Source organism: Acyrthosiphon pisum, chromosome A1, assembly GCF_005508785.2.
Source record: "Acyrthosiphon pisum isolate AL4f chromosome A1, pea_aphid_22Mar2018_4r6ur, whole genome shotgun sequence".
Lineage (NCBI taxonomy): Eukaryota > Metazoa > Arthropoda > Insecta > Hemiptera > Aphididae > Acyrthosiphon > Acyrthosiphon pisum.
In genome coordinates this window covers 147,947,881-147,962,146 of record NC_042494.1, presented here as the reverse complement: position 1 = coordinate 147,962,146, position 14,266 = coordinate 147,947,881, and the positions used below count along the sequence as shown (strand labels likewise).

Genomic DNA, 14,266 nt, shown 5'->3' with positions numbered 1-14,266 from the left:
TAAAATAATGTAACATGATATAATTTATTGACTATAATTGACTATACTATACTATACTATACTATGTTATAATATAGTTATTTATTGCTACATAACATAACAATATTGTTTTACAACAATTACACAAAGTACACAAAATAGGTATAATGTAGTCCATTTCATGAAATGGATGTCCATATAATGTATTTTCGTCAAAATTCACGATCTGGACAAATTTCACTATCTGGATATCCAGTTCATGAAATGAGTGGTTTCACTATGTGGATGCGACATCTATATAATAGGTTGAAAAATATCATAACAAAATATTATGTTGACTTCCATTGTAGTTTTCTCGCCATTTGAAGTAAATTTGAACAAATTAGTACATGCACCTATATTAGTACCAATTTTTTTATATTATTTTTAAATACCTACATTTCTCCGCATATACCTGAGCTTTAAGTAAAAATGTACAACAGATTTGATTATTTTTGTTCCCACACAATTTATTTTATTGTTTTATGGTCAACACCAGTCACTGCTCACTACAGTAGCGTATCTTGGATTTTTTCAAGGAGTGGGATATACAATTTTTAATAGACATTCAGTATATTATACTTATATTATATTTATATTATTATATATACAGGTTGTATTGTGTACAAAATTTGGTCTCCGGTGAGGGGGGGATATGACCCCCATATTATTTATTAATGTAAACGTACCTTTAGGTAGATGCAAGTTCAATAAATGTTCAAGTAATTTTTTAGAGGTTCTCCCCGATATCGCCATGACGTATGCGTGGATATATTTTTTTCATAAGATTTTAAGATGTAATATTTCTATTAATCAATTTATAATTAAATGAAATTAATTTTTTTTCTTTAACGTAGTATACATAACAAGGACATTTTTTATTAAATATTAATTTGTTATCTAGTCACCTAGACTGGAAATAGATCATCCATACTAAATGTCTCAAATACGGGTTTGAGAATACCCATGACTATTGTAACAACAGTGTCTTCAAGCAACGGCCTTATCTCCTTCATTAGATCCTTCCAATTATCGTTTATAAACCGGTTTGTTTGATCACCTAAAACCCAAATTTAACGAAAAAATTAACTAGAATACTAATTTTTTAAGTGGATTATAGCTCAAAATTCTTACCTAATTGTTTGTTACCGTTGAACAAATTACTGAAATGTAATTTTACTGCACCTAGTTCCAAAGTTATTTTTTTTGGTTTAATCTCAATAAAGTTTTTGTTATTCTTTTTTTTAACAATTATTAGATCAAATTTAATCTTTGCTTCAGCATTAGCTAAGAACATAAAAATAATTATACGTTAATAATGACAACTATTGGCAAGCGAATAATTGTATAGTTGAACAGCAGTATACCTTTAATTTGTAAATAAAAATATATTAATTATTTTTAAATATATAGGTACCTAGTTAAGTGTATATAGTATCTAGATAAGATATATTAAAAATTACTTTGTATAGAATGCAATTATTATGTATTACATACATAGTAAGTTGTGGATTATTTTCTCCTAAAAGTAAGTAGTATGATATGTACGTATATTATGCATGTATTTATCTGCAAATTTTGTTGCTGACACCCCAAGCTATTTACATTCTGACAGTATATCTGTATAGATAATTTTGTAGGTATTATTTTATTCGTTTTACAATTAATGAGAGACAGTTTAAACCGAACAATTGTACTTGAGCAAGTTTGTAAAAATTGCAATGCGTTTGGCGAATATTTTAAAACTATTTTAATGGGTTTGGACAATATTTTTTCAATGCATTTTCTTCTCACATATATTAAAAGATTTGGAACTGTCCATGAATTCCTCGGACCGATGAGTTTTTAGGTTAGATAATTAGATTCGTAAAAATGTTGCGAATGATAAGATTCATATTTATTTCTAATCGCGTGAACTATAGAATCGCGGAAAAAAGTCTCGGAAAAAAAGTTCCGATAAAAAAGGTCTTATACTAGGTCTAACTAAGAAAAAGTAAATCAGTTAAAAAAGTCTACAATAATTAAATAAATAATAAATGCATATAGTACCTATATAAATTATAATTATTATAATAATGCAATTGACAATATAATATTTTAATCGAACCTTTATATCATTATTATTATTATCTTTATTGACGGAAAAAACTCTAATTAAAAAACTATATATATATATAATCATGTAGTTAGACAGATACAATAGATTTATATAGGTACGAATAATATATAAAATTCACATTCAATTTCATAACAAAGAACATAATATTATGAGTTACCTATATAATTTTACAGCAATAATTAATTATTAACTAAAATTAATATACATAGTGTTTCCTATAGACATCAGTATATTCGTAGGTGATGATTTTAAGTATGTTTTAGAAATATTATTGATTAAAAAACTTTCATAATTCTGGTGAATTTGGTATTAATTCGAAAATTTAATCGTTCCAGTAAATAAGGGAAATCTATAGAGTAGTATTTAATAGTTTTAATAAAAATGAATAATGAAGAATACTTTTCCTTGTATTTAGCGATTGTTTATTAAAATATGATAATATTCCATTATAATCTGAATGTCCTGGACGTTAGACTTTAAATTTAAATGATAAAAAACAAAGAAAACGATTCTGAACCGCTTCGAGATTATAAGTTACTCTTATGTTATTCGAACACCAAATAAGGGATGCAAAATTTATTCTACTTGAGATCTGAGAAACGCAAAATAAATACTTTTAAAGGCATTTAAATTATTAAAATTTGTACAAGTTCGTGTAATGAAACCAAGATTATGATCAAATATAGGATGAAAATATATAGGTAGATAACAAATATATGTGTACAAGCATTTTATACATTACACACTAAAATACAAAGTACAACTGTAGAAATGTGCCGAAATACTCATTCTTGGTAATTCGGTACATTTTTCACTAAACTTTTTTACCGGGACTTTTTTTTCCGACGTGTGTAACGGATTTCAATTTTCTAATTGTCAAAGTGTCAAATACAATTTAGATTTAAGGTTCTAAGCGGAGCGATGAATGAATTGATTTTAAAATTATGTTTTTATTTGTGTGTCTGGAGACACTTTCTATAATAGAAAAAATGCTTCGATTTTCAACTTGAGTATTTTTACTGGTGGAAAAGTGAAAAACTTTAGGGAATCACACGCGAAAAATTCATATTATTTAATTTTCTAAGTAGATAATTGTGAAAAATCAAAACAAAACTAGCAAAAACGGGAATAATATTAACGTATACCGTTTTTAATACCGTTTTCAAAAAAATCGTATTTTCCTGCTAAAAAAACCTATATTTTCATTCCAAATTCTGACTAGTATCTAGTTAATCCACCTAATTAAATGATATGGATTATGAAAATAATTTTGGATATTCGCTTAAGTATTAAAATTTGACTTTATTTATGTAAAAACGTCATATAAATTTTTATACATTCCAAAACTAACTATCTGTTCTTTTTACATTTCAGATAAATAGATAAATGAAAAAAGCTATTCATAGGATCTGATATGTAAACATATTAAGACGTCCAAATCAATATAAAAAATACATTAAATGTTTGATTTTAATACCTATAAGACTTAGAAATGTAATACAAGATTACTCATAGGTTGATCTAACTGAAATTGAAATAAAAGGTTAGATATTGTAAAGCTACATGCACATCATCATCATATATTATTAGTGGGAATTGTCTGCATATACAGAAGTCTATTATCCCTAAAAATCGACGGATGGAAATCGACCTAGATTCCCTCCCTTCCTCCACGACACATAACACACGTTCACGTAATGCCTATGTGTTGTGTGCCCATTAATTAGTTACTTACGATAATTTAAAGAGGTATAATTATTTTGGTTGTTGCAATATTGCATTACACCAAGTGGTAATTATAAACTATAGGTAACTATAATCAATTTTATTTGATGACTTTTACACCGGCGAAATATTTTTCCTTAAATATTAAGTACCTACCTACTAACAATTGAATCCCTATTGAAAGATCAGTTTTAATGTGGTTTTAAGTACACAATTTCAAGAGAAACTTATTATTACATTTTCAAGTTTTCTGACCGAATGAAAATTTATTTATCCACAGTAATTTAAAAAAAAAACTAATAAAATTCGCAAATTTCTTAAGGTTATAAAATATCAAGAAAGATTAATATTTCAGAGACAAAAGAGGCGAACATAATGAATAAAATCCAAAATAGTATAGTTATATAACTTAAATTATTATAATTTACTTTCAATAACTTACTAACATTTCCAACGAATTTGCCATTCCCTTTAATAGGTAGTATTAATATTTTTCCATTGACTTCGTACCTGGATTCGATTCTGAAGAAAGGCAAATTTAAGTCGATCTCCAATGATTGGTTTTTGAAATTAGCTCTGTAGAAAAATCATATTTTTGTAAACAAATAATTTTTTTTTTGACATGAAATGTTTAGAAATTTATAATTCCATATAGGTATATCTGTCTTCAAAATGTGAAGTATTGTAAATTGTAATTAACACTATATAGTATATACACTTTCTATCAATTTGAGTTTGAGTAAGCAAATAGGCTATATAGATTAGTGTATGCAGCGAAAGTTCTTAAGTTTTGCTACTTTGTAGGTACATACTAAAATTTAAACCTTGTACCACACGATTACACTTCAGTATAGGTACTTACTACTTTAGTCTCTTGGCCTATCCTCTGTAGCTGACAAAAGGGTTAAAGCTAATGTAAAATGTCGTCGTAAGCCATACTAGCTATAAATGGTTATATTTTTCATTAATTGTCTTAAATTTAAAATTCCATAATTTTTCTTTCGGCTAACTATACCCTCTTCTGATCCCTATATGCACCACTAACTGTGTTATGAATCAACCACATGTTAGAATTATGTGAATTAACAAGTACCCATAATATTAGATGAAATCATGAATTATATTATAATCAATCTAAATTTGGGAACCCACAAAAACCTCTTCAGTGGGGCCCATTATCTTTTTGAAGAAATAAACAATAATAATAGTAATATTGTATTATTATTGTTAATATGTATAATCATTATAATGATCAATGTATTATTCTTATTCTACCTAATTTTGTAATTAATATATTACCTACAGGTTATAGCATCTATTTAATTAATTGTATAAATGTACAAACAAGTTACTTTAATGTCAGTGCCGCAACAACCGGGGGTGCTAGGGGTCCGAAGAACCCCTCGGCCCCTCGGTAAATCATAAAAATGGGCCCCGGGGCCAGTGGCCGAACTATTTGGAACTTTTTTCTTTTAAGGTGTTTCACAAAGTGGTATCTTACTATCTTATTATTTAATCAAAAAATAGAAACTAATGAATACATTAGAATCATAATTATTATTATAATATAAAACAAAGTCCTAACTATATTTATAACAAGATCACTACAGTGTACAATGTGTTCAATGCTCTTCACCTATCTGTAAGCAGTATAGCAGTGTATACCTATATATATTATATTAGCTGCATAACATATTGTATTTAGCTAAAAACAACAAGCAATATGTATTAAATGACCTATTGGTACATGAGCATAATCGCAACTAGGGTTAAAATTCTAGGGGGCTACAGCCCACCTAACAAAATTATTAATTTAAAATAATCTATAAGCAGCTTATATCTAAATAAATAAGGAATGTTTTTTGGAGGGGTCTGAATCGTAGTCAGGGGGGGCTAAAGCCCCTCCCCTCTACTATAATTGCGCCTCTATACTTGGGCCCTATTTATTGGTCGCACACCCACCAATATGTACCAAGTTGCGGCACTGTTTAATGTATTACCTATTATAACTTTTGGCTTCAGCCCGTAATTTGGAAAATTAAATAAATATCACGTTTTGTTCAAGTCACATAAATACAGTCTACAATGTAGTCTACATGTCTTGTATTTTATATATACAATATACAGCTATAACAGAGTGCTTCGGTCCTCAGTAGTAATATAAATAAGTAAATTGTACCTATACATTCTTCTTATACTTACACAATTATATGACATATCTTAGAACTTATAGTATCTATTATTAATTATAATGTACCCTGGATGATCTAATATTTTTTTTAATAACTAAACCATTGTATTAATCAATCACATAATCACTCGTAATCAAACAGTGGTCATACCATAAATTATTTTTATAATGATCAATAAGTGCATGTTAAAAATTACTAATTAGCCACATCCCTCCTCCATGACAAAATAGTTTGACCACCACTGCACAATATAATGATGCCATTAATATGTATTATAATAAATGATGGCGTCCCACACAGCATTTGGGAAATGATAATATTTTGAAAATATTTTGGAGTACTTGAATAATGAATATTTGACTAATAATATTGTATAAATATTTTATTCTCATCAAATAATAAAATATTGCACAAAAATGTTGACTTAATATTTTTATAATATTTCGATGAAAATATTTTAAAAAAAAAATATGATTAAAATGTTTTGTTAATGTTTTTTACAAAATATTTTTCAAAAGTGAACTTCTTGACCAAAAAATTTAAATAAAATATTTCCTTATTATTTACGCAACTTTTTCAAATATTTCGACAACTACATTGTTTTCCTAAAAATATTTATACCATAGTTGGGAAATATTAAAATGCTGTGCGGAGTATGGCTTATGAATTCTAAAACATTTAAGTTATAGTTAACGAGAAATTATTTCAAATTATTTTGTTAGAGATATTAAATATATAGTCTCCCTGAGGCCTACAGTGAAGATATTATAGCGTATATATAAATAATGTTATTATTTTTAAATTGAATATATAGTGATGCGTACTATATAGTACCATACGTCCGCACATTAATAAATCTATAAAGGTATTTAAAAATTTAAACTATTACATTTATTATTGAAATACTTACTTGATTGTCTGCATTTGAAAATTTTTTGCTCCATAACCTTTCAAATCAGTAAACAATGCAACGAAATTAACTGAACCGGCTGAATCTTGTTTCAAAGTCACTGATGGTACTAACACTGGGTCTAAAGGTAGTATGTGCATTTCAGGTATTCCTTTACTGATATAGGGCCGAATGTTTTCCAATAAATTCATTAAACACTCATTAATATTAGGGTCATCTCGCTTGCATGGTTTGATGTATGAAGCTGAAAAAGAAATTTGAGCTTGATTTTTAATTCCAAAATCAGTAGTTACCAATAACTTTTAAATTTTAAATAAACATACGCAATGATCGACCACTAATTTCACTAATCACAGTTATACACAAAACAAATCCTATTAATTTAACTGTCATATTGAACTTAAATAAAGAGCTAGATAAAATTCAATCTCTCCCTATCAATGACTTATTAATTTGTGGGGAGTTCACTAAACAGTAACCGGGTATATATATAATCGGGCGCTGGAAATAACCTTGTGTCAGGTCATAAATTTGGTATATTCCTCTTGAGTATTGTTTGGTAAATGAGTGAATCCAATATAGAACTCACAGTGTGACTAGAATTTACAAGATATATAAGTAACAATTGTAATTTATATAATACAAATACCTACGGTCATCGTCAAGGTTAAGTCAAAATCGTACATGAATAAACACATTATAAGTAACTAAAAGGTACTTATAGGTCATTATCTATTCGACGCCCTAGGAGTTATTATAAAAATACGATATCTAAAACCAAATGTCTGAAAAAATACGAAAACAACTATTTTTGACAATATATTAAGCCATATTATTATTAGGGCATGAAAAATAAATCATATTTTATTTTACAGATTTGTTCTGATATTTATCTACGAGAAAAATTTCTAACATTTTCTTCAAAATCATTCAAGTAGTTATTGAATAAGTTATACTATATATTATATGCTACAAAAACGTATACATTAGTTTTAGTACAAACGTCCCTTTTATTTCTGAAGCCAATGTCAACCCCGTATATAAAAAAAAAGTAAGAGAGTGTGTGAGCCCAATACACTCTGCAGGGGAAATATAACTTCTTTCATAAATATACCCGTGAAATTATAAGGAATTAAAGAAAGAGCGAGAAAAATCAATAAAATAAAAAAAATATGTTATTTACGATTTTTTATTTATTAATGGTTTCTATGGACATATATAAATAATAAATAATAAACGTGTCGTTTTATTTGTCCTGTTGTTTCATTTTTCGTTACGATTTTTTTCCACCCAAACCTCAAGAAAGAAGTTTTACTTCAGAATAATAATATTCAATATAAAGCGAAATTCCCATGTGATCCACCATTCAACCTATATAGGTTGAAAAACTAAACTATATAAACATTATAAACACTCTCAGTCTCAAAGATTGTGTGCAAAATTTGGTGTTCCAATTATGGATAAGTGAGTAGGTACTAACAAACGTGCATAGTATATTTTAATGAAATTTTAAAAGGTATTTTATTTTCTAAAAAGAGTCAACAATTATATTTTATGGTAGATAATTCAAACCAACGAAAAATGATCACCTCTATCAATATTATGTATTTTTAATACATAAAGTTTCCATATTATAATTGAATAAGTTAAATTATTAGTCACTACTTACTAAATTTTCAAAACTATTAGCTAAAAAAAAGTTTCAAAAAACCATTTGTGAAGGTTTTATAACTTATAAAACATTATTATTATTAGGGCAAGGGTTTTTTCTTTATTCCAAATGCATTATAGGTTGTCCGAATTGAATAAAATAAATTTTATTTTGCATATTTCAAGCAAAATGCATATATGTTATTGCATATTTAAACTTTGCAGTATGGTTATTATAATAATAATGGATTATCAAAATATGAAAATATGAATATACAATTTTTGGGGGGAATATAGAAATACATAATATATACTGGTGGTCGATTTTTGCGGAAAAGTGGAGCACCCCTTAATGACAATTTGTTGAAGAATTTTCTATAGTGAAGTTTTGAAAACTGATTGTGAGATACTTTGTATTATTTGCGATCAATTTTCTTTAGTAACTTAATAACTACCTATACATTGTTTATTTATTTGTTTTTATTTGTAGGTACTAATATTTGTTGTTCACTTAGAAATTGTTATATTGAAAATATGAAGTCGATTAAGAAAATTATAAATTATTTATACCTACATTTAAAATAAATCTGTTGTCTGGGTGTATGACTATATAGTGATCAATTTTAAAAATTACTAACGGTTTAGTGATACATAATATAGTAGATAATTTGGTATGAATAATCTAGGCCCTATTATATTGTAGAAGAAATTTCGTGCAAAGTTATAAAAACTTAAATACATCCGTTAAAATCATACTATTGTATCATGTGTAATGTGGAAAACTAATAAGTAATAACAATCAACATAACTAAAACGGATAACGATATAATGTCTCGTGCAGGTGTCTGTAGAAATTCTTCACGGTTTATATACGTGATCGTGAATAGTGAATACGTCAAACAAGTTTTGCAACACACAGGCACATGTGAAAATATAATAAATCGTTATTTTAAACATTAATAATTATTAGAAATCATACGCTAAATACCTCATTACATTTTGAGAGCCTGAGGGCAAACTTGTAGGTATTAGAGGTAGGCATATAAATATATAATTGTTCTGTAGGCCTACTGTATTTTTCTTCCATTTTTCACATTAAAAATTATTTAACATTTTTTTTTAGACATTTATCATTTATTATTTTATTATACAATCTGTATTTTGAATGCAATAAAATATGTAATATAGTGATGAGTGATAGGAAGAGACCGTCGTGGTCGATTGAATTTCGGTCAGTGGAAAGTTGAAGTAATATATTTTAACATTAACCATAATAGGTATATTATTAATTATTATTGCACTATTACAGTGTACAGAAATATTCCATTATATTAGTTTAAATTTTGAACGAAGACAAATATAATACATTGGTACCTAACAACATTTTGATGACATTACGTTTAAGGAACCTGGTGCCGGTTTTTCAAATTGTCCGCAATTTTATTAAGTTTGAAAATTATATTGTATATTTTATTTGCCACATTAATGCTTTTCCACTAATCTACAGCCCGACACTTATTTAGGGTTTGTAATATCGGAAAAAATTGCAGGCCTTGTATAGAGGAAAATGGAGTTTAGTGCACCCTGTAGAATATTACTTTCTATTAGTTAAATTGGTTGATTATACAGATCATTATTCCCGTTGAGCGTATTTTTGGAGTCAAAATTACATTTGCACCACATGAATGTTTCTCTTCGAAATTGTCATAAATTATTATTCATCACACCTATAAAGGTAAATCATAGGTACTTGTGCAGGGCTGGACTGGCTAGGGCAGTGGATCCTTGACGAAAATTGGGGCTGCTTGAATACATTTGGACCGATTACTTCTAAATATTTTATTATTAGCCCAAAATTGAGCCAAATTATCTGTTCCCCCATGGCCAATTTATTTTTATTCCCAGTCCACCCCTGTACTCGTCTAGTTTACTTTCTACCTCTACTACGTTGGTGTAGTATGCTACCTATCGTAAAAAGCTACCTACCTAAAAAAAAAGTGTACGTGTGTTTACTATTTTAGATTCTGAGAGGAGCGATGAATGTATTGATTTTACAATGATGTGTGTTTTATTATTTTTGTGTCTGTCATCACCTTTTAGGACAGTAAAAATGCTTGGATTTCTTTAACGGTATCTTTTCTGATAGGAAAGTGAATCTAGTTAGTACTTTGGGGGGGTCAAAAGTAAAAATTTTCCAGTAGTTTTCAAAAGCGACGTGAAAAACAAAAGAAAAATTACGGGAATTTTTACGTAAAATCTATTTTCGAGAAAATCGATTTTGGTTTTTGGTGCAACTTTTAAAGTTCAAATTTTGACAAAATGTATCAAATCTAAAATGTAACAATTATTTTGTAGTTAAAAATTTATAAAATGTTCAACTTTTATAGCTTAGAATTTAAAATTTAAAATAAGATTCTACGTAAATAGGTTATAATATTTAAATTATTTTACTCACAATAACATCATCAAATATATCATAGGCTGACTGACCATTTTCGCTCAGAAAAGTTTTTCTTATGCAATGATATTATGTCATTGAATTAAAATTTAACACCATATATTACAGTGACCCACTTGTAACCTACTGCACAGCAGAGCGACATCCACTTACCCACCTTTTTAAATACTTACTGTCTGATTAATAACGATTTAAATAACTAAAATTTGTTTAATGGATTGCTAAGTATCATAATAATTGTAATTACAATTAGCATACCAATTATTTAAATACTTTATATCATATTGTTATGTTGCATGTTTACGTCATCCTGAAAAAACTTCAAATATATTGTCGCGTTGTGTGTTAATGGACTGCCACCATATGTTTTTTAGTTGGCAGTCTAACAAATGTGTTGCTTAACACAGCGAGGTGGAAGGACACAACACAGACTAAAATAATTTAACATCTAAAAGTAAGTTATAGTGGGTCTTTGTGGAAATTTACCGGTAATTTATCAGATATTTAGCAGTATAAATGTATTATAATAGCTATATCATAGTATTGCAGTATATTTCCGTTATAATATGTTGTTTATCTTAATAACTCATGTCACAGATATTTTCCTGTAATAAAATTAAATAAAAATATATCATGTGTTGTAATAATAGGTATGTGATATTTATGTATTGATTTCTCTCTATAAAAATCCTACATAAAAAAAATTTGTTCAGTGCTTATTATAGTTATTGTCATGGTGACAAAAAATAAAAATAACAATAATTTAAAACCTAACAGTTATACCTTTAAGAGTATTGAAATATAAAAAACATTTTACAAAATGCCCAGGGGCTGGCAAATTCAATTAAACGATTAAATGGTAACGTATAGGTATTATATTTGTTTAAAAAATGTATACCCATATTACTTGTAAAAAGCATAAGTATTATACTTTAAGTAGGTAGTTCTAAAGTAACTTACAAAAATACGAATGACTGGAACATTTAAAAAGTAAACAATCAATATTGTTTATAATTTTTTACTGCTCACTAACTCAATACGGCCTTGGCATTTTAATGTATTTTAGGTAATTAAAATAAGCATTACTCTCATTAGTCTCATACATATTGTTTGAATGATTAAATGTAAATATTGTCATACTTATTATATGTGTAGCATTTACGGTAATTGTCGAGGTGACGAGATATAGGTAATAATTTTATGTTAGAATCTCAATAATAATAATAATAAAAATTAAAAACATAAATTTACCATAATACCATTCATATAGGTACCTAATTAAGTCAAAAGTGAATTAATTTATTTTCTCACACACACACACACATACACACATGACACATATTAATTATTATATATATATTTATATACCTACCTTTTTATATATAAATAGTCAATAAATAATAATAAAATATAGCTATAATTATAACTAGATATGGTTTCATCGATTTTGTCCTATAAGAAAAATTATTTAATCATACAATACCATAAAAAATATATTTTTATATTTATGTTACCACTTATACAGGTAGATTTTAATATCAAATAAAACTAAAGTAAGTTAAAAATTGTAACATGTACCAGCTATGCCTTATTATAATTTACCATATTTATAATAATTCAGACTTAAATATTAAAAATAAAACTTATTACTTATGGTAAATTATTTAGAAAACATTACTTAGGTATGTAAAATATTCATAATTTCTCCTGTGTTCTAAAAATATTAAAATACTTAAATTTAAATATTTAACAAGTATGTAATTTAATACATTACTACACAAACCACAAGTATTAGTGATGAGTTCAGAAGGATAAATGTAATATAAATAAGACACACAAATAAATAATATTTAGCGTAATATTGAATTACTTTAGATTAAAATCCTATTTTTTAAAAAATGTGATGTTTATAACTTATCTTAGACAGCTTAATAACAAAATTGTCCATGATTATTAAATAAAAAACAGTACGAATGTCAAATTAGATCTATTGAGTATTGACTATTCACCATAAACCATCATAAAACACAAAATCAAATGTTAATATCGAAAATTCATCAATTATATAGTAAACGATCAACATAATATACAAACCAAACGTACAGAAATAACAACTCACAGTCAACCAATATTAAATACAGATATGTGATAAGTGATAACAATATGATGACATAAAAGTTTCAATCTAAAAATAGATTCATTCATTGTAGTGAATTGTAATCACTAATCAGTTTTTCATTGTTAAAGTATCGATAAAATATAATTTTCTCGTTCTCTAACAATTTTTTTTTATAGTTTATTAATAACTAAATATTAATTATAGCCTATTTTATTTTTTTTACTAACGAAGAACCATAAATAATATGGAAATTTCAGGGGTTGCAAATTTATACTTATGCAACCCCTGCATTATATTTGAGGTCGCAAGTGCGACCCCTTGCGACCCCCCAATGGCGCCACTGTACCTGCCAAAAACATTATCCACATTACAGGAATGGAAAACGTTTTTAAAAACGTTATGAAACGGAAAAAAACAAAAACGGAAAATAATTAATAAAACGAAAACGAAAAAAAAACAAAAAAACGAAAACAATTAATAAGGCAAAAACAAAAAACAACTAAAAAACGATAACAAAAATCCCAAAAACCAAAAAAAAATTTAATAACGAAATCAAAAACGAAAACGAAAATAAATTATCGTATTACCTATACATTATTAAATTATAACACGAAAAAAAATTCACTTGTCTTTCCTTTTTAATCTTTAACTTTAAAAAAAGGTGGGTAAGTGGATGTCGCTCTGCTGTACAGTAGGTTACAAGTGGGTCACTGTATAATGGATAGTATTAAATTTGAATTCAATGATATAATATCACTGTATAAGAAAAACGATTCTGAGCGGAGACGGTTTGTCAGTCTAGGTATTAGACATACCTATTATAGATATACTTATCTATAGTATGAAAACAAAATTGACCCATAATATAGGTATCAATAGTAAATTCCAAATTAATCATATCACAATATCCATTAGGTAACGCGTTATACATCAACAACAAACCGTGGTACTATATCATAGATATATAATAGTATACTTTAGAAGTTTCAAGTACCCATGAATAATATTATACAATCACAACAAAATAACTAAAATAGTTATTCCAGGTTTTTTAATATGTAATTTCGTCCAAATT

General features: G+C 27.0%; 1 protein-coding gene across 2 annotated transcripts in view; it reads right to left on the bottom strand.

Moving 5' to 3' along the window:
- Positions 1-636: 636 nt before the first annotated feature.
- LOC100167249 (protein takeout-like) overlaps positions 637-14,266 on the bottom strand; it is a 38,808-nt gene continuing 25,178 nt past the window's right edge. The window contains exons 1-6 of one of the 2 annotated variants that reach the window (XM_016804707.2): positions 7,288-7,584; positions 6,965-7,208; positions 4,305-4,438; positions 1,153-1,305; positions 927-1,078; positions 637-824 (exon numbers count right to left, since the gene is read on the bottom strand). In XM_016804707.2, coding sequence (XP_016660196.1) covers positions 927-1,078; positions 1,153-1,305; positions 4,305-4,438; positions 6,965-7,208; positions 7,288-7,357 — 753 coding nt within the window. In that variant the 5' untranslated portion in view covers positions 7,358-7,584 and the 3' untranslated portion in view covers positions 637-824. Of the gene's footprint in view, positions 825-926; positions 1,079-1,152; positions 1,306-4,304; positions 4,439-6,964; positions 7,209-7,287; positions 7,585-14,266 lie in introns of those variants that run through there. The other variant, XM_029488564.1, reaches the window with a different exon arrangement.